Source organism: Rutilus rutilus (assembly GCF_951802725.1).
Source record: "Rutilus rutilus genome assembly, chromosome: 24".
Lineage (NCBI taxonomy): Eukaryota > Metazoa > Chordata > Actinopteri > Cypriniformes > Leuciscidae > Rutilus > Rutilus rutilus.
Genome location: NC_140228.1, coordinates 13,621,841 through 13,648,136, shown reverse-complemented (window position 1 = coordinate 13,648,136; position 26,296 = coordinate 13,621,841). Strand labels below are relative to the sequence as shown.

The 26,296-nt window shown below is 39.1% G+C and overlaps 1 protein-coding gene across 1 annotated transcript; it reads right to left on the bottom strand.

Annotated features, from left to right (window-relative positions):
• Positions 1–529: 529 nt before the first annotated feature.
• On the bottom strand, positions 530–26,296 carry boc (BOC cell adhesion associated, oncogene regulated). Its single transcript, XM_084399191.1, has 19 exons — positions 26,040–26,296; positions 15,036–15,160; positions 14,357–14,638; positions 11,014–11,160; positions 10,152–10,295; positions 9,779–10,072; positions 8,688–8,960; positions 8,055–8,314; positions 7,772–7,937; positions 6,879–6,938; positions 6,488–6,697; positions 5,396–5,574; positions 5,185–5,284; positions 4,975–5,097; positions 4,677–4,859; positions 4,365–4,567; positions 4,145–4,233; positions 3,097–3,257; positions 530–2,771 (listed from the first exon to the last, which is right to left on the bottom strand). The coding sequence occupies exons 2-19, from the start codon at positions 15,142–15,144 to the stop codon at positions 2,635–2,637; spliced, it is 3,120 nt and encodes a 1,039-aa protein (XP_084255317.1). The 5' UTR covers positions 15,145–15,160; positions 26,040–26,296; the 3' UTR covers positions 530–2,634.

The following is a 26,296-nucleotide window of genomic DNA, read 5'->3' as shown; positions in this document are numbered from 1 at the left end:
CTGCATTTAGTTAATACGATGAAATACACCAGCGGTTATTTTTCTAGTTATTCTACTCCTGTGAATTTGAAGGGAGCACGACCTTGAGAACAGCTGATTACCCACATTTTTTTATATCTAATGCAATTCAGACATTTTTAATTGTGACTTAATGTGTCCAAAAGTTTTGGGGGGAACACTACATTTCCTTTTATAGCTTTTGGACAAGCCTTTGATATTTAGGAAAGAATTTACACTATCTCAAGCAATTTTTTAAATTGTTATTTAGTTCAGAGACCATGTTGGTGCCCTAGACAGACAATAGACATGGATAAATATTTGTGTGTGGGTTATGTATATGTTGATCTTCATATGTTATGATTAATGTTTGTTGTGCCTGACTAAATTATCCAATTTGGCAACACATTACATTAGAATTATAACCATAGAAAAATACGCATCTATTCTACACAAACCATGCTCAAACAGTATGCCTTCAAATATGCTATTAGACGCACAAACATAGAAGATAAATACGACAACAGGAAATATGATTTCTTTAGCTTTATTTACAGGCAATAGTGCTCAATCCATGTAACCATGCAGCTACACTTCTAGAATATGTTAGAGATTGGTCGTTTCCTTCATATTTCATGTTTATAACAGTGGGAAGAAGCTAATACTGATGCAGGAGAACTGCAGGTCTCCAAAAGTAAAAGTACAACTATACAAGCTGACTACATCAAACCAGATTAGAATATAAAAATCAGCATATTCCAGGTAGGCGTGTTTATTTAAGAATGTCTCGCATCCAGGCTACTGAAAAAAAATAAATACCTACAATATGGTCTCTTTTTCATAGTCAATATTACTACACACAGAAAGCTTATACTTTGCATATATTTGTTAACGTTTTTGTTAATGATGAAAATAGATAAATCTTAGTAACATATGTACAAAGCTGTAACACACTGCATCTCCATTCAAAAACCGTTACAACTGAGGACGCATCTGGAACAAGTTACAATCAAAAAGTTCTAAAACTGTTTATTTGTTGTGTGTATCTGAGTGTTAAAACCTCACAGTAGCATCTACATGCCATAAAGCTATTAAATGTTATACGCGGATACAACATACTGTGCATAAAATATGTATACATATAAAGGAGTACATATACACATACACTATATTGCCAAAAGTTTTGGGATGTCTGCCTTTACAAGCACATGAACTTTAATGACATCCTATTCTTAATCCGTAGGGTTTAATATGGAGTTGGCCAAGCCTTTGCAGCTATAACAGCTTCAACTCTTCTGGGAAGGCTTTCCACAAGGTTTAAGAGTGTGTTTATGGGAATTTTTGACCATTCTTCTAGAAGCACATTTGTGAGGTCAGGTACTGACGTTGGACGAGAAGGCCTGGCTCGCAGTCTCCGCTCTAATTCATCCCACAGGTGTTCCATCGGGTTGAAGTCAGGACTCTGTGCAGGCCAATCAAGTTGGAAAAGGAAAGGGCCATCCCCGAACCGTTCCCACGAAGTTAAAAGCATGAAATTGTCCAAAATGTCTTTAAGCATTAAGAGTTCCTTTCACTGGAACTAAGGGGCCAAGCCCAACCTCTGAAAAACAACCCCACACCATAATCCCCCCTCCACCAAACTTTACACTTGGCACGATACAGTCAGGCAAGCACCGTTCTCCCGGCAACCGCCAATCTCAGACTCGTCCATCGGATTGCCAGACAGAGAAGCGCGATTCGTCACTCCAGAGAACACGACTCCACTGCTCTAGATCTTAATTTGAAGGCCACACAAAGTTTGGAGGTCTGTAGCTATTGATTCTGCAGAAAGTTGGCAACTTCTGCGCACTGTGCGCCTCAGCATGAGCTGACCCCGCTTCTGTGTTTTTACTTGGCCTACCACTTTGTGGCCGAGTTGCTGTTGTTCCCAATTGCTTCCACTTTGTTATTATACCACTAACAGTTGACCGTGGACTACTTGTGGAAGGAAATTTCACAAGTGGACTTAATGCACAGGTGGCAACCTATCACGGTACCACGCTTGAATTCACTGAGCTCCTGAGAGAGACCCGTTCTTTCACAAATGTTTGTAGAAGCAGTCTGCATGCCTAGGTGCTTGATTTTATACAGCTGTGGCCATGGAAGTGACTGGAACACTTGAATTCAATGATTTGAAGGGGTGTCCCAATACTTTTGGCAATAATAGTGTACATCGGCGTACAAATAATTTTAAAGTCAATTGTCCCAAAGCACGGCAAGTTACAACATTCTTAATGAATGGATCATTATCATAATGCCCAAAAAGCATTACATTTCCCACCAGCTGTACTTCAAACATCAAGAGATGCTTGCCAGTGGAAAACCTGGAGCTTATTACTGATACTGTATGATGTTGAGGTGTCAGGTTGTTCCTATCTCACATGAGGATCAATTATACAGCATACTTATAAAAACGTCCTGGTGGTAACAGACAAACATACCAAAATATGTATAACATCTGATATAAACAACCAATATATACATTCTAAAAAAATGTACTATGTACAAACACATAAATATATAAATATAGCATCTGTTATACAAAAATAAATATTTTCTCCCCCCCCCCAAAAAAAACCCGACTGTTTTTCTACAGTTTCATCCATCTTTTGAATCATCCCTGGTCCCTTGTTCCTCAAGCTGCTTCATGTTCTGTGTCGTTCCCACTTCCTGTTGCTCAGCATATAGGAGCAACTGGTTTATGCCCGCATCAACTGTTGTTAACAGGGGCAAGTCTGTGGGGAGAAATGCATTCAGATTACTCATCTACTCTCTAATAAAAAAAATATTAGGTGTATTTTCGAATGCTAAATTTGATCATGTTTGACAATTTTCACCCCCTGCATAATTATCAATTATATGCATTTAATTAAATAATTAATGTACAACAATTTTTCTATAACAATCTAAAAAGAAGAGTGGCGAACGTGTGTAGCTGCAGGGTGCAGCGGCCCGGGCCAGATAGTATTAAATCATTCACCTTAATTCATTTAGTCTCATTTTAAAATCACAGTTATTTTTGACATTGCCTTTGTTGTAACACAAAATAACCAAACGCACCAGCAGTGACCTCCCCTTCCAAATGAACTGCTTCAGTCAGGGAGTGATCGGCCTGCATGGAGTCAGGACTCTGAGATGGATATGTAGGTCCCGATAAGCTGAGGACCTGCAAGGGGGAACCATCAGACACATAGCATCCCTCTTCAGGACAACCGGAGACCCTAAAAGTAAGAAAAAAAGACTTAAGTTGAAATTTAATTTCAGGGTTTCCCTAAAAAACTTAAAATGTCACAGTATAACAGACACCATGAAACAGCATTTTGACTCCATAACGTGACAAACGATCAATATTCAATGATGAATAAAAATGTAGGACAGGACTTGATTTGATCTATCAGGAATTTGTCAGATCAAAAGCACGTATTTTGCTTTTTTATTGTACCTTTCCTTTAGTGTGTAATATAGCTGTTTGTGCATGTAAACGATCTGTAAAGTAACGAAGAAGTTAATCTTTCCAACAGAAAACACTTGCTGCCTCATTTGTAGTCTTGCCGAATTTGTCACACATTTGCATACTGCCCGCCAACTTGCTGCTTTGGCCCGCCCTCAAAGAACAAGTTGGCTGATTTCGCTTTGTCTTATTATCGGACTCTGATACAACAATACGGACGCCACAGTTACCATAGATATAATACGGTTTACAGCTACTCATGAAGTCTCAGGAGCTGAAACTCGATTATGGTAAGTGGTTGACCAATCACAACAGACTAGGCCAGCTGACCAATCAGAGCAGACTGGGCTTTTCGGAAAGATGGGTTTTAAAGAGATACTATCTAAAACAGAGAATTTCAGGCAGAGGGTTGAAAGAGGTTCTGCAGCAATGTACAGTATGAGACAAATTTTCTTTTAACCGTTTCCTAGTTTCACAGACAGGGCTTAGATTGAGCCAGGATTAGGCCTTAGTTCAATTAGGACATTTCAGTAGGCTTCTGTGAAATGTATTCAAGCATACCCCAAGAAATTAGATTATTACCTTTAAAAGAGCACAATATGGGCACTTCAAAGTGGTGATTTCTATAATAAAATGAAGCAATAGTACAATTCTTACCCGTTACAGTAATTGTGGATATGTGGTTGCTGATTGGGAAGTTTCTGAGGTAACAATGCATCACACTCCAACTCATTGTCAGCATCCTCCTACAAAAGAGACAAGAGATTGAACATCAACGCAATACAATACCTTCCTTCGCTGGTCTAATACAGCAGGCCAAGAAGTTTATTACTGTGCTGAACATCACAAAACATTAAAAGTCAAAGTGAAAACTTACCCGGTGTCCAGGAAGGCGCTGTGTAGTGTATTTCCCATTGGGAATGTATTCTCCTTTAGGAGCGTAGACAGTGTGGGCAGATATCAGGTGGGGGTCTACAGGACAAGGCCGACCTAGAGCCAATCCTTGCAGGGGTACCATGGTGTACTGGCATGGAGAAACTGTAGCTGCCAACGCTGGAAAGCGCATGTCTAAAGTTTGTTCTGAAATAACGAGAAATACAAAATTCATCCAGGGTTCCTTGTCTTAACATATCTTTGAATCACTAATGAAGATCTTTGACTGTTTTAATGTTTCTAAAACGGCACTCACTTTGTTTGGCCCAGACTCTCCACAGACAGATAGGGATGAAGGCTACGATGATGAAAACGAATGCTCCGAGTACCACACCCACAATGAGGTAAGGCAGATCACCAGGCCGAGGAACAGGGTTTCCTGGATGGTCGGGTCTGGACGATGAGGTCTCTGGAGGTGTGGTCCTCTGGTGAAGGCGAGCTGTGAGTACACACAGATGTTCACACTTAAGATCTGTGTTGTCAGAAGAGATCTTTGTTCTAGAAAATGGCTGAGGTGCGGTTCGGAATGTGAGAGTGAGGAAAAGGAAACGAACCTTTCGTTTCTAAAATGACGACATTTCCGAACTCGCTCTCGCCCCCTTCGTTGAAACACTGCATCTTAATGTCGTAAGCCGTCTCAGGCTGTAGGTCAGTGATGGAGTGCCAGTAGCGGTCACCTAAAAAGAGCGCCAGACCATTACATTTTATATTCCTTTAATATATAGCTGAGAAATTAAAAAATAAAAAGGAAGGACACGACTAACCTTCCACTATATCCTTTTTGTAGTCACTGTCATTGTCGCTATCGGTGGGTCGGTAGAAGATGTAGAAGCCATAAATGGGGGTGTTATTGACTGCTGTGTACTGCAGAGAGAAAATAAATATTTATTTCAAGGTCTGATAATCTTGTGACAACAAACAGGTCGCATTTCTTGAATTTGACAATGTAAAAATGTTTAGTGAGGAAGTGCTTACCGTCCATTTCAGGATGACTGTGGTCTCATTGATGGCTTCAGTGTAGGTGATGTAGGGTCCGTCGATAGGACGTCGGTTTGGTGGACCACTGCCCACCACTGTGTAGGCTTTAGAGGGAGCGCTCGCTGGACTCTCTCCCAACACGTTAACGGCCAAAACTCTGAACTTGTATGATGTTCCTGCGATGCAATGGAAAGAACAAGAAATAAGTCAACTGCAAGTGAATCTCAACAGGTTTTTAAGATCATGGGAAACATGAGTTTGGTCTAGTGTGGTAAACTAATTAGGAAAAGCTACTTGCCAAAGTCTTTTTTTATGTGCAACTAATGCTTTGTTTAAAAAAATGAGTTATTTAAAGTGACAGTTCACCCAAAAGTAAAATTCTATCATTAATTACCCTCATATCGTTTCAAACTCGTAAGACTTTAGTTCATCTTCAGAACACAAATGAAGATCATTTTGGTGAAATCTGAAACATTTCTGCCCCTCCATTGACAGCTACTCAACTAACACTTTAATGCTTCAAAAGTTCATAAAGAGATTGTAAAACTTATCCATATGAATTGAGGAGTTTAGTCCAAATATTATGAAGAGACTCGGTCGCTTGATATGATGAACAGACTGAATTTAGGCTTTATTCACATTTAAACTAAACCTGCTTGACGGGCAAGAACAAATCTCATTGGTTCTCGCATGTCCAGCAAACATGCTTCAGCTTCCGTTTACCACAACTGATGTGCGAGTTAATGAATGTTTATATGTGAATAAAAGCCTAAATTCAATCTGTTCATCATATAAAGTGATTGTGTCTCTTCAGAAAATTTGGATTAAACAGCTCAATTCAAAGTTGTAGTTGTGTAACTGCCAACAACAGGTACAGAATTTCTTTTGGGTGAACTATCCCTTTAAAAAATTTGATTTTGTTACATTTAACTAACATTAAAAGTTAAACAAACCTTTGTTTGTTTTTTATTACATTAAACTAACTTTTAAAACAAATTAAATAAACACTTTAAAATAAGCCGATTTATTTGACAATTTTAAAGCAATATATTAGTGTGACACTCCTGATTCACCATATTTTTGTCATACCTTTCTCCAGGCCTGTTATCTCGACTGAGAGGCGAGAGGGAGGGATATTGTTTACAGCCACCTCCCACTCTCCACTGCCTTTCTTCATTTTCTTGTACTCCACACGGAATGACTGGATGGGGAATCCACGGTTCCCTCGAGGGATCCACGTCACATAGGCTGAGGTCTCGGTGGCCATGGAAACAGTGGGTCTGTCTGGAGCTTCTGGAGCTGAAAAGACAAAAAAACAGTAATGTTAGCATAATTAATAATCATAATATTATTAATCAGAACAATGAATGACATATTTTAAGCTGTATTTAATGTTACAGTTCCTCAGTACTTTACTGCAGCCTTAAAGAACTACAGCAAACTCATTATATCATAATCACAGGGGCAAACGTATACTCACGTGTGAGACGAGGTGGCGCATCTGGTGTTTTTGGAGGCCCTACGGGTCCTCCTCTTCGCCCTGCAGACCAAAATTAAAGAGACACTTTAATTCACCATTTCACTCTTTTTTTCATACTACAGCTCAGATATTTAAAAAAGTGTAATTTATTACACAACTCTCTGAATAATTGATTCTGATTGGTCAATCATTCTGAGGGGAAATATTTGTGTATAATGACCACTAAATTGTAAATGATTAATATAACTGACTACCTTTGTAAAATGTGCAACTGACTACCTTTTTATAACAAATTAAATGAACAGTTTTATATATGCATATTTATTTGTCAATTTTAGTGGTTTATTAATTTTACAGTTACATTTGCTCTTTTACATACCACTATCTCTTGATTATGGATCCTGATTGGACAATGATGGCATTCTGCAGTGAAAAATGATTGCTAATGCTACTAAAGCACTACTTTAAACAAATTAAATAAACCGTTTTAAATATTCATTATTCATTTTTAAGCAATAAACAGTTGAAATATGTCTCTTTTTTCAGTCTGATTAACTTATTTACATTTTATATATTTTTCTTATAAATAAATTGATAATTGCTCTTTTTCATACTAATATCTCTGGAATACTGAATTCTGATTGGTCAATCATAGCATTAGTCGGTCAAATTAATTTCAAACCCATATTTCTTGCTAATTAATTTTGTTATAACTTAAGTAGACAAGTATTAGGTGGGATAAAATGGGTCATTATAGAAAAAATAAATCGCTTCAAGAAGATGCACCTCCTCTAAACGTTTGGGTCTTGACCTTGAGTTTATTTAACATTAGAAACACAAATTTTCAAATGTTGATGCAGAAAGGTAATCTTAAAGTAGCTGTATGGCTATACATTTGCCTGTTCTAAAAGTCATCATCGCGGGCTGCCCAAGTCCAGCGCAGTTCTTAGCGGCCATCTCCACTTCATAGAGGCTGGCAGGCAGCAGTTTAGTAAGAGTCAGCTTGTGCTGGAAGCCTGAAATGGTGTTAGTGGTCCACTCTCCGGGAGATTCTCCAGCCTGCCAGACAGAAAGAAATACACACAATGAATCAGAGGAGTAGAATCACATGACAAACAAATTGTAGAGTGAAACGAGGCAGATCACACTGTACAAATGAACTGGGCAGTGTTGTACCTTTCTGTACTTGATGACATACTCCAGCACAGGTGTTCCTCCATCATGACGGGGTTTCCAGGTAAGTTCATAGTAGTCGGCCTTTCCTGTGCGTGGCTGACTCAGGATGACTGGAGCTTCGGCGGGAGAGACTCTGACCTCAGAGCAGTCGAAAGGCAGCACTGCACTGGTGGCCACAGGCTTCAAAGGTGGCTGTTCCCGCAGCACTTTATCTGGGCTCATCGGTCGAATCATGGGCAGCTTACCTGACCGTGACGGCACTGAAATAAATAACAAATTAATTAATTAAAAATGGAAAACACACACAAAAACATGATTTTTATATATATAAAATGGGTTATAAATTAATCAAATTAAATACAAATCAATTAAATAAAACTGAATAATAATAATTATTATTATTATTATCATTATTGTTATTCCCTTTTATTATTTATATACGTATATACTATTTTATATTTATACTTTAATGTTATTATATTGGGGATTATTCTATTCTATTCACTTTTGTTTATTAATTATAGCATAATAAATAACTACTACTATTATTATTAATAATAAAAAGACAAAGGTCACTTTTTATCTATATAATAATATACACATTTTTATCATTTTCAATGAAGTGTTTTATACCTGTTGGGACAGTGAGAAGTCTTGTGGCTGCCTGTGAGCTGCCCACGCCATTCTCCGCCATGCACTGGTACATGCCATCGTCCTGCGGCCCGACGTGGAGCACGCGCAGCACCTGTGAGGACATCCGATGGCGTGGTGACGGGCTCAGGGGCTGAGCGTTGTGGAGCCACACCACAGTGGGAGTGGGCTTGCCACTCACCTGACAGCTTAAACGCACCGTGTCGCCCCATGCAACGTCTTGCTGCTGCAGCTCGACACGCACCTGAGGAGGCTCTGAAAGACCAAAGAAGGGAATTTCAGAAAGATGTGTCAAAACATCAAATAAATTTGAAAAGCATAAAACAACAAGCATTTGAATGGTTTAACAGCACAAAACATGAGTGCTGTTTGTGATGGCATGCTGCTGCAGAGGAGTCTGGGATAGACTGGGTTCTCACCCTCTCCAAAAACTTGATGGTTGGATGCTAGTGAATCAGCTCGAGCTCATTAGAGCAACAGCCAGAGCGGCTTAATTAATCACAGCTGCCGTGAGACGAGCCCACAAAAACAACCTCATCAATGTCTCAGAAACTCAATCCTTCTCACACACACACACACACACACTCTTTCTGTTCAGTAAATGTACTGTGGGTTCTTTTAGATGCTTATTATCACATTTATTCACTAAGCCCTCTGGTTCTGATACACGCTTTTTAGCTTGAAGCAGGATTAAATGACTGGAAATCGAAATTTCCACACACGTAAAATGTTCCATCACTGCCCTGGTTCCTGCTTTTCAAACCCCACTACACTTGAACAAATAATCAAATAAATAACCTAAGGGCCACTAGCCAGATGATGTTCTGCCAGTTGAACGGTTACAACAAATACAAATGTTTTTTTTAAGAACCAAGAACATTTTAACATTATACAGTTATTAGAGCAATTATACAATATTTTAAATGGATAGAAAAAAAATTAAAAAGACTTAAGAATTGGTAACAACATTAACATTATTTAATGCACTTTTGAACTTTCTATTCATCAAAGACTCCTTAAAAAAAAGTATGATGGGCCATACACAACTCTTTCTCTCTTGAAATCCTACTCACCAAACACCTGCACGTCGTACAGCACCCTAGCAGAACTCGCAGAGTCAATGCCGTTATCAGCGTTACACACGTAAGTGCCCGAGTCGCTCTCGCTTGCTGCATCAATCAACAAGTTGCTCAGTAAGAAGCGGGTGTTGTTGAGATTTCGCAAGTCCAGACCGTCCTTAGCCCATGTGACCTGTGGAGTGGGAATACCGCTGGCCACACACTCAAGCACAAGTCGCTGGCCTTTGTTCACCATAATGGACCGAGATGCAGGTGGATAGATGATACGTGCGGCCTCAGATGTTGAACCTAGACAAGATAATACGTGTCAATCGTATGTCAACAAAATTGACAGAATGTGTTCATTTTATGCTTTGTGTTCACTTACGTCGTATTCGGAGACGATCGGTAGAGGTGGAGGTTTTAACTTCCTGGGTGACAGGGTTGTAAGCAGCACATATATAGGGACCCTCATCGTCCTGTGTAGCATTAGCTATTTGAAGGTTTCCTGATGGCATGATCAGGTAATTCCCTAGGACACAATCAAAGAACCAATGATTAGCATCTTTAGGCCAGGCTAGTATTTTTCAACAGAATTTAATTTAAGAATCTAGAACATTCCTTAAGGTAATTTCCTTAAATCTAAGCTGTGATCTTCCCCATCATTAAACTGAATATTTGAACAGCTAGAGTAATTGCAAGAAAGACAATCATGCTAACAGGCAGCGCTTTGTTGAGTGGACAAGACCAGACAACACACAAAGACTTGATGTCTCTCAACAAGACAAGAGCTGCCAAACACTCAAATACCAGAATCGGCTTGTGTGCATTTAAAAAATTTGAATAAATAATTGAAGCAAATCATATTTGAATTCAAATGACGTGGCTCGTAACAGATCCAATGATGTAATGATTAATGATGATAACAGTGGGCTTAAATTTTAGCCATAAATCAGGAGAGACCGAAGCATACTTTCTATATAGTATACTACAGAGTTACAATGTCTATGCCAAGCCAATAGCTACCGCAGTACTACTTAGCTCAGTAGTACCTAGGTAGCGAGTTAGAAACATGCACAATTCTAAAACTTATTTGCTCAGCAAGATCAGTAGTTAAAATAAAAGAGAAAACTGACTGCACAAAGACATTAATGGCCATTACATAAAATATTAAGCCATCTTGAAGTGGGCTAAAGTGGGCCCACTAGTGGGTCACAGGACCCTTGGTTGAGTATGTTTGTAAAACACACCTTTAGATGTCTCCAGCCACTCCTGTTTGACACTGTAGCGGACCTGAGCTTTAGGTTGACTCTCAGGCAGATGACACTCGATCACAGCTGTGTTCCCTTCATCCACCTCAATTTCCTGCTGGTCATCTGGCTCAAAATCTCGCAGTTCTGCACGGAAACAAACAAGAGTTATCATACAAAGTTTCTCAAACATATAGCATATTTAATAAAATAGGAAAAACAATGGAAATCTCAAACGTCCAAATGCTGGTTTGGAGCGTTTCAAAGCTGAAAGCCTCTTTGTATTCCATTCAGGAAACTGAGAAGCTTTAGAGTGCATATGCTTAGGACTTTTACTGGGATATCGAATGGGCAGACACCCAATAGCTCTGAAAAACAGAGACAGAAAGTCTAGCTTCCTTAAGCTCAAGTCAGCCCAGGCTAAAATGAGGTCAAAGGCTAAAGGTCACCCATCTCTTGAGTTTCAAGAGAGGAAAAGCAGACTGGATCGCAATAAAACAGAATAACTCTGTCTAAGCGAGTCTGTGTGTCATTCTGTGAAGGGAATATTTTCCAAAGGCAGACAGGGAAAATTGCTCAGCGCTGTTCTGAAAAACCCCGAACTTAATCAAATATCTCCCCAACTGTTCATTACTCCTCTCACAAATCAAATTGTTTCATTGTTCTCCAGAGTTTAGTTATATTCCTTGGCGTCTGAAATGTCTCTAAGTTATGTACAACAGAGCCAAAAGATCCGTGAGGTAAAGATTAAAAAAGCTCTTTGTAAAGTATTCCTGGAAGCAAAGACAGACAATGATGGATGAGAAGAGCACTTAAATAATCAACATCTGATAAACTCTCTAACACCAGCTGCATCTGTAATCTCAAAGTCATAATCGCCTGGTTTTTTGAAGTGAAATGGTTTTTGAAATCATTTTTTGGGGAGATGAGAATTCCAGGATCCATTTGCTAAATCAATCAGGGTCTTTTTACAGCCCACCGCCCCAAACCTCTCTTAAATTCCTCAGTGCACAGCTTTTACCCCTCCTCTGACTGACTCCCCCTATTTACCTCCTTCTCCTCAAAACATTCCTCCTCCCTTCAGGTGTGTGAGGGGGGAAAAAGGAGAGGAAAAAATAGGGAGAAAACATTTAATTAATACAGCTTTCCTGTAGCTCAAACAGTAGAGTGTTGGTGCTAGCAACGCCAAGGTCATGGGTTCGATTCCCAGGGAAAGCAAGAACTGACAAAATGTAAAATGTCTACCTCGAATGGAATGTAAGTCGCTTTGGATAAAAGCGTCTGCCAAATGCGTAAATGTAATTTAATTAACATCTTGTTAAGTTTAATGTAATAAAAACTAAATAAGCCATTTACACTTTGGGGTCAGTAAGTTTTTTAATACTTTTATTCAGCAAGGATGCATTAAAATGATCAAAAGTGACTGTAAAGACATTTACAATGTTACAAAAAAATGTATATATGTAATCATAGAACATCAGAAGACTTGGAATATAGCACATGAGTCAAATGGACTACTTTTTTATGTTTTATGGTGAACGAATGAAATAAATTGAAACAACAGTGGCAGACTATAAGTAAAAACTATGAAACACACGTTTATATGTTTCTAATATGTTTGTATTTATATGTGAGGAGGTAAAGGGTGAATATGTGAATATGTGTGCGGTACATTATACGTCTCCTGGAGGCATGGAGAGCAGGGAATGCTGGGAGCTGTGCAGAATTAATAGTATTTATAAAATAGATCAGACGAGTTTCCAACTCCAATGCATGCTGCACGGTTACTTAGCATTCATCATTTTTATGTCTGGGGCCGCAGAGCCTGTGCGTATGAGCGCTCATGTTTATATGACATTTAAAACTCATACTGCGATGATACAGTAACTATTGTGTGGAATATCACTGGTCAGACTACTCATAGCCCCTAAAAGATGATTAAAAAAAACAGGTTCGGCCAAGAGTTTATTGAGAATTTGTTAAGCCATGTATTAAAAACATATGTGAAGAGGTGTGCTTTTTGTGTGAGCGAGAGAAAGAAAAAAGAAATGGGAGAGAGAGAAAGTGCCGAAGGAATGTTTCTTGGCTCGAAGGACACGGGAGGCTCGCTTGTCTTTGGAGGAATTCAAGAGGAGAGTTTGAAATAATGCTCAGGCAGGCAACGGCCTCCCCGGTGGGAGACGCTTCAGACAGGATTCCTACAGAGACGGATACCAGGGAGAGCCAAGCTCTTTCACAGAGCAAAAACAAATGGGCAGACCTTTGAAATATGGAGACATGAGACAACTTCAGGCTCGCGCTCACACGCAGCGCCCTCCCAGAAGAACCGTCCAACCCCTGGCAGACTAAGGGAGGAGGTCTTTATTAAATTAGAGTGAGGGGCCAACGTGGGATCATAAGAGACGAGGGGCCCCAGCTAAGAGCTTGCATCTGTAAAGCCCCTAGCTCTTGACTCCCAATTCATAGACCTTATCAATTACATCTCACACATGTACGAGAGTCAAAGTAAAACAAGGCTGAAAGTTAGAAAAAACAAATGAGCAGTGAGAGGACTGAAATCCAATGCACCATTAAATGCCATGAGTAGAAACTCAGATAGTGTGAGAGAGCAAAGTCAGGGGGGTGAATGATGTCTGCTTTGTGAGGTGAAAATGGTGTCAAGAATCTCATGTCGCGTCTCATCTTGACAGAATATCCTGCCTCGACTAGTCTGCCAAACCTGCGCTCCTCATACTATCACACAAACAAAGTTCTTTAGAATCTCGTGTGTGGCACATATTCACAAACTGAAAAAAAAAAAGTAGTTTCTTTGTACAGACTTTGTACCTCCATTTAGGTTCAAGACGTTCTTTGGGTCGTTCTTAAATCATGCTGGAGAACATGACATCATAAGTCATTCAATTTACTGCATCCTTGCTGAAAAGTATTTTGAACGGTAGTATATGCATGCACAAACTCACATTCACCTCATTATACTAACAAAAAGTTGCTCAATGTTTCTTTTTCTGTCTTTCTTTTTCCGTTATGTCTCTGTGTAAGAAGACAGAAGCAGTGGAGAACAGGGAGGAGGCCCTTCATTAATGGGGCCCGTGGTTTCACCCGTACACACACGCACAGGCATTATGGTGGGTCACATTACACACCCCTTCCCGTGCTCCAACACTGACTTAGGACAAACACACACACACACACACACACACACACACACACACACACACACACACACACCAGCAGAACTTGGCCTGGAACACAACCGCACACTGTAAAGCCCTTTGAATTCAGCACAGAAAATTTTCAAAGTTCATACCAAGTGACTGGCGCTTGCTAAAGTGTGTGTACTCACTAGCTGCAGTAACGTTGGCTGGCACACTAGCGCAGGACCCGACGCTGGTGGTGGCCACACACTGGTATCTGCCTATGGTGAGGTTTGTAAGGGAGGGGATGTAGAGAGAACCGGGCCACACCAGCACTCCCAGCTCCTCGTTGCCCCCAGCTGGCAGCTCTCGACCGTTTAGACGCCAGCTGATGTTGGCATGGTTAGGCAGGGCGCTGCACCGCAGGGTCACGCTGCCCCCCAGTTTCTGTACCACAGAAAAAGGCTCCTCTGTGAAGACTGGGACATCATCTAGAACAGAAAGTGGAACACAAGTATGGTGAATATATATTTTCATTTTACATTGCTAAATGATTAAATGTAGATGCTTTTATCCAAAGCAACTTACAAATGAGGAGAAAAATAGAAACAATCAAAACAACAGTAGGGCAACAATTTGTAAATGCTGTAATGTCCCAATTAGTCTAGCACAGTACATGTAGAACCACAAGGTGCATTCACTTAAGTCTGAAGTAGTGAGTTTGGGTATAGGGGTGCAGAGCTAGTGGTTGCTCTGTAGGCAAACATCAGTGCCTACAGAACAAATATATCAGTTATAATAGGTGCTGGATCGGAGTCCAGCTTGTTCCGGCTCAAATTAAGCTTTATAAAGTTTTAATGAAGCAGAACCAAGGTGTCAGAAACCCACCTCTCACAGCAGCACTATCCTGCAGGCAGGACAGCAGAGCACCCAAGGCACACAGCGCTCGAAACTTCCGCTTTCTTTCCCATGGTATCCAGTCCAATATCCCAGACATCTTCCATGCACTACCCCTGCGAGAGAGAACGAGAAAGAGGTTATCAGCTGAAAATGTCGTTGGTGTGACATTATATTGCGAATAAGGAGAATATAGTAGTAGTGAGCCAACAACACATACACATTCATATAGTTGACAAAACAAAAGAATAAATTCAGAGCAAAATCCATTTAAGTCAAGAATGCTATGCATTACGTACTTCAAAGGCCAATGCAATTAAAGTGAGCACTTTTCAGGGGAGCACATTTGGAGCACTCTACATGGAGACACACACCAGTTCAAATGTTGGGGGTCAGCTAGTTTTAGTTTTAAGGAAATTAGTATTTTTATTCAGCAAGGACACATTACAATGTTCAAAATGTTACAAATAAATGTTATTCTTTTTATTAAAAACTTAATCAAATCTTTTTCTTTTTATTATGTTTAACTTTTTATTAAAAACATTATGGAAAAAATTTATATATATATATATATATCATGGTTTCCACAAAAATATTAAGCAGCACAACTGTTTTCAACATTGATAATAATAAGAAATGTTTCTTGAGCAGCAAATCATCATAATTACAATGATTTCTGAAGGATCATGTGACACTGAAGACTGGATTAATGATGCTGAAAATTCAGCTTTGCCATCACAGGAATAAAAGGCATTAAATATATTATAGGCTAATTGAAATATTTATTTCAATTTGTAACAATATTTCGCAATGTTATTGTTTTCACTGTATTTTTGATAAAAGTAAATGCAAACAAAAAAAATTGACCAACCGGAAACTATTGAATGGTAGTGAACATGGCTGATCACAACACTGATCACTTCTGAATGAAATGCAGTGACTCTGAATAGCAAAGTTTACCTTTAAACATCATACAAATTTAAGTTTACAGCTGTTAAAATTGTTGTGAAAAATATTGGTAAAAAATGATTCCCTCTAGGTACTCTTTCAGGGAGATTTTAAATTGTGCACCGTCTCAACAAAAAATAAGAATTTCTAGAATTTTTTTTTTATTTTAAAGGACCACTTCCGGTGTGTTTTAAGATCCTATGTCAGGTCTTAAGGTTTAAATGAATATCACTCAGGATCATATGATCATTAACCGCAAAATTACTTTCTCAACGTGATGGCGGTCTGTACACTTAAAGCAGGGCACTTTGTGAAGGGATTCTCTTGCTCACTTTCATTTGGAATGACCCTATGAATAGCTTTCCCATTGTGCCTTTAAGAGCGCAAAAATGGCGTTCTGCTACTCCTGAATCAATCTTTCCTAACAAGCTCACAGAACTCATGCTGAAACACACATCCGCTGGAACCCACATACAGCAGGTCGAACTGTTGAGACGGGTGCCCGGATAAGAAGAGGGGGAAATCTGAGCCCCCTCACTCAGGTGTAACCGATACCGGCGGGTTCAAAAGAAAAAGACCTGCACACAAAGAACAATGGGGTGGGAGTGATATCATTTGTATTTTCTGGAAATATTGAGTAGTGTGGTGTGTTCTCTACAAAGACGCAAACCGAGAAAGAAAGAGAGCGAGTGGAGAGGGAGAAAAAGAGTAATGGTTAGTGTATTAACAGTTAATGCAGGAAAGGGAGCATTTCTCTCCCTCGGCTCTCATTGCCAAGTTTCCCGAATTCTTTCCTGTCAGGTTAAACTAACAACTTCCCGTCAGGAGGAGGAGGGTGGTCCATTGCTCCCAGACTGCAAATCTCTCCCTCTCTCTCTCACATACACAAACACACACACAACTCTACTCCCATCAATTGTAAGTAATGATTAATGAAAGCTCACAGAAAGATTGAGAGCTCAAACATGGGAGGGAACCACACGACGCAACTCTAGAAAAAAAAAAGAAAAAACTCTACAAAAATAAATGAAGTCTACGTCTTGGGATTCAGAGTTGTTTTCCTGGAGCTGGTAGGTACATAGCCGTTAGCTATTAGCCAAACTCTGCTGACGGAATAGAATGTGTGCCATTTACAGACTTTGGGGTTGGCCCTAAACAAATGTTTTTCCCTTTCCAACACCAGAAATAAACAAGTCTTGCTGTCTGAATAACGCTGCAGAGAGATGTTATTTAGTCTGACTGATCTGGAAATGTTGGACTAATCATTTTAATTACTGTATGTGTTAAAACGCTGATGGATTTTGCTGTCCGATACAACATTAGCCTGTTTGTTTTTCATCTCTGAAGTGGAAAGGGCATGACGCTGATTCCAGGCACACCGGGGAACCTCACTGGGTAGCTAAGATCATCCTGACCTAAGCAAACACTCAACAACTAGTTTCTACAACATTAAGTGAGCACTCAAGTTCTCTATGTTAAGTTTATGCTCTGTCACGATTCGTCAGCTTTAATCAGGTCAGTGGTTGGCTCATATCACTGCTGTTTTTAATATTACAGCTAAAATGAACGTCTGATACTATCAAACTTACTAAGATTAGTAATACTACAACTCGTGACATTGCTATGAATACTACAACTACATCTATTACTACTTCTGTAGGTGCAGACGATTGTTTCAGTTGTGTTTTGACCCACAGTGACTGTGAGGGATGGAAGTACAGTCAGTTGCTAAACATTCAGCCAATGAAACATTGAAAATATGTCTTTCTACAAACTTCCAATGGACAAACACCCAGACAAAACATAAATAAATATTTTTTTCTGATGGGCTGCTCAAAAACTTCAGAATCATTCAGATTTGTAATTGCTCTGCCAATATTTGCACTAGCACAAAATAAATGAATAAACAAATAATAAATGAATACATTTTAGCAATTTTTTTCAGAGAGAGATTTTTTCTTTGCAAATAACTTGCTCAAAGTGATGACCATGAACATTATTCTCACAATAAAATTTTTTAAAAAACTCATTTAAGTTAGCCAGATATAACATTGCCTTGACCACATATTTAAATCCATAGTCAAGTTCTGTTGTGTAGTTCAGATTTATAATTACCCAATGCCCAGCCAATATTTTTGTTAGCTAAATAAATATATATATATAACAAAATGTGTGTATGTATGTATGTATATATATATATATATATATATATATACATTTATTTATATATATATACATTGACACACACACACACACACACACACACACACACACACACCACAGAACTGACTCGATTAGGCAAGAGAGCTCTGTTATCCAACTTGAAACTCTGGGCCATCCTTATTGATGAGCTCTACTGAATTGTGGAAATTAGACTAGATGTTTGCAGCAAAAAAACACTAGAACTACTCAGACTATCAGGCTCTTTGCAGCCAACTAAGCTGTGCTGTCAACAGGAACAGGACAGCTGCCCTATAGGTTTGGAAAAGGCGACAATAGTCTCTCCTTGGCTGTCAAGCCACCTGTCTCAGGCGTCAGAAGTTATCCCCTTGAACACACTTGCTTTATTCAGACACACATGCGCAATCCAGCTCATGTCATCGTCTTTGAGACAAACACTTCACATTCATATCAAGTCGCAACTGTAATGGAAAATAATTTATAGCACTGCCATTTTTTTCTTTCATTCTTCACCAAAGGGCACAGGGGCAGGGGGAGTCAAATGATACTGTAAGTGAAAAATGTGATGCTGTGTAAGTATGTGACCCCTTTAGAGAACCAAGATCGCATTGATCTGAGCATCTGGATAAGGGCTGTACAAAGGCATGTGCATTTAGACTGTTTATAGGAGAAAGAAAGAGAGACAAAAAGCATAATACTGAAGTGACTTCATAATGCCTCTTTGTCACTAAATGGAGTCCTTTCTTCTAGGGCCACTCTGGTCACTATTGTCCTCTAGCCTGTGTGAAATTCATTTTGACAACCCTACTAATTGGATAAAACTGCTCTCTGCCGGCTGTGGGCCTCCTTCATACCGTTCACATTCCATCTGCTTTCCACACAGAGGGAGGAGAAGAGTAACGAGGAGGTGAGGGGAGGAGGTGGGGTCTAGCTCCTTCTGAATATTTATCACCCCGCTCCCTTCACCCTATTTATGTCCTTCAGACCCCCCCGACCCATCCTCGATTCTCCAAACATCACAATACCCCCCCTTTAGATAAACACATGCGGTGTCAAGTGTGAGGAGTGCTGGGTTCAACTGCCCGCGCGGGCCCATGGCCCACAATGCCACAGCACATATCTACCATGCGGGAGGCCCGTTGCTCTAGGCGACGGTAACAGGCAGAACGCACCTTAATAGAGTGGAGAGTCATTGTAAAGCAGTGAGCCGGCGCACGGACAATAACCCCACGGCCCCCTGTGAAAGGAGAGACGTTTCTCAGAAGGACCAGAGGAAGAGCTGATGGGGGCTGCTCAATGGACAAGTAAGGGCTGCAGTTTTGGGCTGGAGGAGGAGGAGGGGGGGGATAGCCAACAGTGGTTAGTGGATATGGGGGTGGGTGTAGGGGGAGATCTAAGCTTTAGGGATCCAAATTAGAGAGTGGATGTCAACTGGTGATTGACCGAAGAGGGGGGAATTTGAGATGGTGGATAGTTGAAGTTTGCTGGCCATTTGGCTGAAGTAGCCAACATGGAAAAAGTACAGTTCAGAAGGAGAGCACACTGAAATGATGGCTTCCCAACAGATTAACAACACACTTAGCACTAGGACTAAGCGGTACAGCTAAAAATGTATCTTTCACTATTTTACACCCTTTTATATTCTGTACACAGAACATCTCAAGAAAGATTTATGCTCTGCATTGGCAGAAAATGGATATTTTTCCAATCAGAGGAACCACCATTTTGACCAAACTTCCACTGATGTACAAGAGTTCAAAAGTTTGGAGTCGGTACGAATTTTTTGATGTTTTGAACGTTTTTTTCTGCTCATCAAGGCTGCATTAACTTGATCAAAAATACATTAAACAGTAATATTGTGAAATATTATTGCATTTTGAAATAACTGATAAAGTGCTATTTATTCCTGTAAAGCAAAAAGCTGGATTACTTCAGTCTTCAGTGTCACATGATCCTTCAGAAATCATTCTAATATGCTGATTGGTTGCTCAAGAAACATTTCTTAGTATTGTCAGGTTGATATTTCATATGATCACTAACTATCTTAATATTTTTGTGGAAACTATGATATTATTTTTATTAGTTTGTTTGATGAATGGAAAGTTCAAAAGAACAGCATTTATTAAACTTTTAAAACATTATAAATGTCTTAACTGTCACCTTTGATCAATTATGCACCTTTGGTGAATAAAAGTGTTCATTTCTTAAAAAAAAAAAAAAAAAAAAAAACGTTTGAACGGTAGTGTAAGTATTTTCATTTAAACATTGAAACTAATTTTAAAAAAGACATGTTCCACATTTGTTTTCAGTAAATGAACAGAAGAATTTCATTTCTTTGAGTTAATCTAAAAAAACACCACAAACAGTACTATATACATATTTTTGATGATCCTAAATCATTGTAATAAATGAAAATGTAGTTTAAATCATTTAAACTGATTCACAGAAATGAATAATTTTTTTATTAAATCAGGGACACAATTAAAAGACAAAGAAGGACTGTGAAACTAATCTAACAGCACGGTCTTTGGGAACTTTATAGCCAAATAAAATGTGCATTGAAATCAAGTGCTGATTCACTGTATGTCACCAGCAGATTCATCATGAATATCCTTAACTCTGGGCACAGTTCACCTGCTGCCAAAGCCATGACTTTACCTTCAGGGCTCTTCACCATCACTAATCTTCTGGAACATTCTCATGCCTCTCAGAACAGATTAACAGGTGTAAGCAAAGTAGAATCTTTTCCAGTGCTGCCTAGACTCCCACAATACACCGGAGAGACATCAGTCGTTCCCATGCCGGAAAATTAAACATCAAAAGCCACTAACAAGGCCAATACCCCCGCCATCACCATACCCTTTAGTGTATTAATGAGCAACATCCACCCCTGCCCAAAAAATACAATAATGAGACCCACTCAAGGGATTAACGAGCAAAAGATGGAGCCAAGTCCAGGGGCTCTAATCAATTAAGCACCCTGATATTTGCATAATTCATATAACAAGGCAGCATTAACTAGCACACGCTAATTATTGAGTTCGGGCACTAGGATGTGAGCAGGATGGTCACATGACCGCATACCTCCGTTTGGCCAGACGATGGGAACTGTCAGTTAGGATTAGACTGACTCTGTTTTCATGCTGCTCCCCACCAAGGCAGGTATTATAAGAGGTTCAGTTCACAAAAAAAATCCATTTACAAAACTGCCTTGGAGATGCTTATTAGAAAATATTGTCAAGTCAGGCAATCAGTAAACAGGTTCAATGAACTTAGATCACTTCACACGCATCTTAATACAAATGAAAAAACAGTTGGTTTTAACAAAATAGCTAAAAGTTGATTGTGCCTGTACAGATAAACTCCTGTGTGAAGGAAAATATGCCATGAGGATATATCAGAAAAAAGAAACGTCATTGATGGATCTGGAATAGATGCACAATTATGTAATAAGGTGTGTGTGTTCATGTTTTTCTATCCCGGTGGGGACTTTAACCTAAATGCACACTGACTCATGGGTACTTGTGTCACCGTGGGGATCTAATGTGAGGTCCCCATGAGGAAACAAGCTTATAAATCATACTGAATGATTTTTTTGAAAATGTAAAAATGCAGAATGTTTTCTCTGATGGGAAGGTTTAGTGGTTAGTGTAAGTGTAAGGGGATGGAATATACAGATTGTACAGTATAAAAAAAACATTAAGTCTATGGAGAGTCTCCACAAAAATAGTGTTTGTGTGTTGCTCTAATTTAAATAAATAATCACTTTTATAACTTTTCAATAGCTTAAATACAGACCAAACATATTCAAAAATCCAACATAGACCTTCTGACTTTTCAAATTATGACCAAAAACTTCACAGGGGAGGACAAATGTTCTGGCTCCACAAACACTATATAAAGTTCTTTACAAAATAAAGAACAGCTATTAATACAGAACATATTTTCTCGTAAAATCAGACAAAGCTTGTAGCTGTGCAGATGAGCGGTCTGAAGGAGAAGAGAGCGGAAAGAGAGAGAGAGAGAGAGAGAGAGAGAGGGAAGAACGGAGGGGCCCCTGTTGCTCTGGCAGCTTTTCCATCATAGTGAATGGAACCAATTATAAATCTAAAGCAATTTCTCCACATTATTCAACAGGAACTCAGTGAGCTTAGACTGCCTGCGTGCTCGCCAGCAAGAGTCCAGAGCCAAAGATCGGGAAAAACAGGCAGACAGGGAGAGGAAATTAAAATATGTAATGAAAATCAAATGTAGGCTACTAATATTGTTTGTAAAGTACTTGTGCAATAATGCTCTGTTGCTTGAGTGAATGGCTGTAAACAGCACTGATTCATGCAAAACAGTCGATAAGCAAACAAAATAGGACATTTGAAGCTGAAAAGTGTCTAAAATGCCTTTTAAAAGGTTTATTATGGTTAAGGGTCAAAAGACTAGGACTTTCAGAGCCATAGGTCTGGCTTTGGCAGAGGAAGCCCTTGTCAACTGTAAACACCTGCAACATTCATGACCACACAGTTTGCAGACACATCAGAAGAAACACCAACCACATAATAAACAAACCCTAAACTGCAAAACAATACAGTAGCCTTTGGATTTTGAAAATGGTGTCCAAAAATCATGAAGATGAAGAAACAAATGCTTTTTTTTTTAAAACTCTAAAAACTGCTGTGCTGACGGACGCGTCACCGGCATCAGATACGCAACTTTTCAAAAGTTTGGGGTTAGTAAAACGTTTGCTTTTGAAAGAAATTAATACTTTTATTCAGCAATTCAGTTTTGCCACCACAAGAATAAATTACATTTTAAAATATATTCAAAGACTAAACAGTTATTTTACTCTGTTTTAGATCAAATAAATCTTGGTCAGCATATGAAAAATGTTACCGACCACTTTGAATATTGCAGGGCAAAAATCATAATGCACAAGTATACAGCTCTTTTAAGGCCTCCCTATGTTAAACAGACTTCAAAAGTATATTTTCAGATTAGCATTTTGCATCAAAAGTGATTTTGACTAATTTATAAGAGTTATTCAGAACATGAAAGTGGCGTATAATCTATACTCGACAGATAATGAAGACAACTAACAGAGTCTGTGTGTGTGTGTGTGTTTCAGAGCATGTGTGTGACTGACAGTGAGCTATAGCTCTCTGAAGGCGAGTTATCGAGAGAGTGTGAACGGTCTTGTGAGAGCGTCTCCATTACTCCGTGCTTGTCAAACGATCCTTAATCTTTGTACAAATATCAGCTTTACACACACTGAGCTGTTTGTCTGCAAACAGTCGCTGCTTACTTACCAGGGTCTGGAGTTTATCAATGATCTCACCGCCTTGCAACAGACACACTGACACAAACAGCAACGTGCCGCTATGTTTGTGCGTTTCCTTGATGTCAGAGACAACTCTGGTCAAACAAGCGCTTGACACGACACAGTTATAACAATGACTGGTGAAATGACAAGGTAACACATTAGCGAGATTTCATAGGTTTTAGAGTAAAATTAAACGTTCCAAGAAACATGAGAAAGTGAGAAAGCCAACAAGCCACTAGGACGTCCAGGTGTTATCATGGGCCTAACGGAATGGAGAAAGCCCTGAAACTGCATTACCTCGGCCAGGTGCGGTCCCAAAAGAGACTTTATACTTTAGAGGCAATTATTCTTCACTGCGGGCTAAAAATTGCCTCTTGACAGCTGCCATACTTTTGAGCTTTGGATAATTCAAAGAGCGTTTGGAAATAGCAAACTGACACCCTGTGCATTCCACTATGAGAAGATAATCCTGATTGGAGAGCATCACACACACACACAAACCCGCAGATTGTTGCCTTCGGGCTGTTATGACTGCATGAATATACCCGCTGAAACAGACATGAAAGCCGACCTGAAGGAGTTTTTTTTATTACGTAGCCTTCTTCTGCAAATTAACAGAAAAGTTACACCCTTTAAGCAAACAATAAGTCGGTCCAAAAACCTCTGAGGCAACAATAAACTTTCACGTCCAACAAGACTAATCAGCTCTCATTTGGTCACACACTAGAAATCAGTTCCTTATGCTGATGATGTCTACAGCCTCGTTGTCTATTTTCCTATGAAAACAAGACATATGTCACATCCCTGACATCTCTACCACGCTTGATACCCGATCAGCCTCATCCCTCCCATCTAATATGCCTTTATCAAGCTTTACAAATCCCCAGACGGGCCTCTCTGGCTCAGCTATGGGGATACCTGTTACACTGAAAGAATGCGGAGCAGTGAGGGCATGTCATCTGAAATCTGTGCATCCATCTGTGCATAGCTAATAGGCCTTCCCAGCATTATAACCAAATAAGGTCAGAGGCACTATGAAAGCCAAAAAGATAATCAGACTGGAATCAATTATGGAACAATTTTGATCCACCCGACCACCAATCATCTTGAGCAAAAACCAGCTACCACAGTTTTTCCTCAGATTGAATTCTTGGCATCCGATTCTGAGCAGAGCGATCTGGCTCACAAGAATCTATCAAACTAGTTTGAAACAAACGCAAGGTCAGCCAGCATTCCTCTCAGTTGGCCAGTTTTCCTTCTTTTTCGAGAACAATGCAGCACCTGGGCTCAAACATTTTGAGGCGCTGATGAACTTTATTACCAGCATTGTAACTGTATTGTCTTGTTATGACTCTATGACAACCTGTATGAAGTTTTCCACCCAGAAGAGGTGTGCACAAATAAATGAGAAATCAAACCTCTAGTGGTTCATCTCAATTAGGTTTGGTTTCATTCCCACATTAAAGCACACACTGAGCTAATTACATTTTACAGACTAACATTATAGTTTTGTATGGCCTATGTTGATCATTTTCATAATAACCAAATCATTAGACTACTAGAATAAAACACAATATGCATTTGGGAATATTTTGTTAAATATTATTTATGCATTACCATTTATTTATTATGCATCTATTATGTGCTTATTAAGTTGTTTTGCAATCTAAATAGTGGCAATTTTATTTTTGTTCTAACAGTTAGCTATGTCTGACAAATTGATAACAGATTAAGAAGAAAATATCGGTAAATAATATCGGTTAAAAATATTTTAGCCCTTATGAAGTTTGTAAATAATTCTATGTAACTGCTACAACACTGATTTGTAATTGTTTACAATGATATATTTGACCAACAATCATCAACATTAAAAATAGGAAAATCTGAAAATAAGATATCCAGACGTCCAAATATTAATAGAATATCAAAATATATAGAATACTAAACTTTTTAGTTATTTTTTCAGTGTAAAATTGCGTTGAGCACAGTAAAGTCAACTACTACACAGCTGAATGAGGCCTGTAAAACTATGCCAAAAGTTTTCATGTAGCGTAGAGATGCTCTTACACATCATAATACTGACAATAATAGCAATAATACATCGACATAAGCACACAATATGATCTCATAAATACAGACAAATACAGAAATTTGCCTATGATTAGCATTGGGGAACAATGAATATTACACCCGCATCCAAAGCCCATTTAACTAACTTTTTACTGAAATACCGTCACAAATACGATTACTAAACCATTTTCATAGAAGAAAAAAATAGCAAACGTAACCTCGAATCTATTACAGCAATCTGATAAGAGTACGTCGAAACAAAATAGCTATTTTGCTAACACCCGCATGCTTTTACAAAAAATATGTAAAAATGCATCTTCTTGAGATTAACAACACGCGTTCATTTCTACAGGTAGAGTGTTCGCAAAAGTACAAAATGTAGGAAATTGTATGCAAAGTGAAGAAAACTCGAGAAATCTATTAGAATAGCATGGTGGGGTTCCTAAAAACAAGAGATGTTTTGGGGGGAGGAGAGAGAGACTTACCAAAAACGTGCAGTAGTTTGCAGTTGAATCCACTAGTTTTTCGTTGGTCGACTTTTCCCAGCGGTTCTCGCCGTTTAATCCAAGAAAACTGCAATTCCTCTCCTCCTTTTCTCCGCAAACCGCTACTGCTTTAGTAATTTACTACTGCAGCAGCACCGACATTTTCTTCGGCTCCCCAACTTCTTGCATTGAAAGGACGTTTTTGGATGACTGAGTCCTGGAACAATTCTCCCTTTTGCGAGCAACTTTTCGGGTCC

Coding starts and splice junctions, on each gene's coding strand:
- boc (XM_084399191.1), bottom strand. CDS start 15,144: ATGTCTGGGATATTGGACTGGATACCATGGGAAAGAAAGCGGAAGTTT. Junction 6,939..7,771: donor GACTTTTAGAACAGGCAAAT/GTATAGCCATAC, acceptor TTTGGTCTGCAG/GGCGAAGAGGAGGACCCGTA. Junction 4,234..4,364: donor AGCGCCTTCCTGGACACCGG/GTAAGTTTTCAC, acceptor TCTCTTTTGTAG/GAGGATGCTGACAATGAGTT.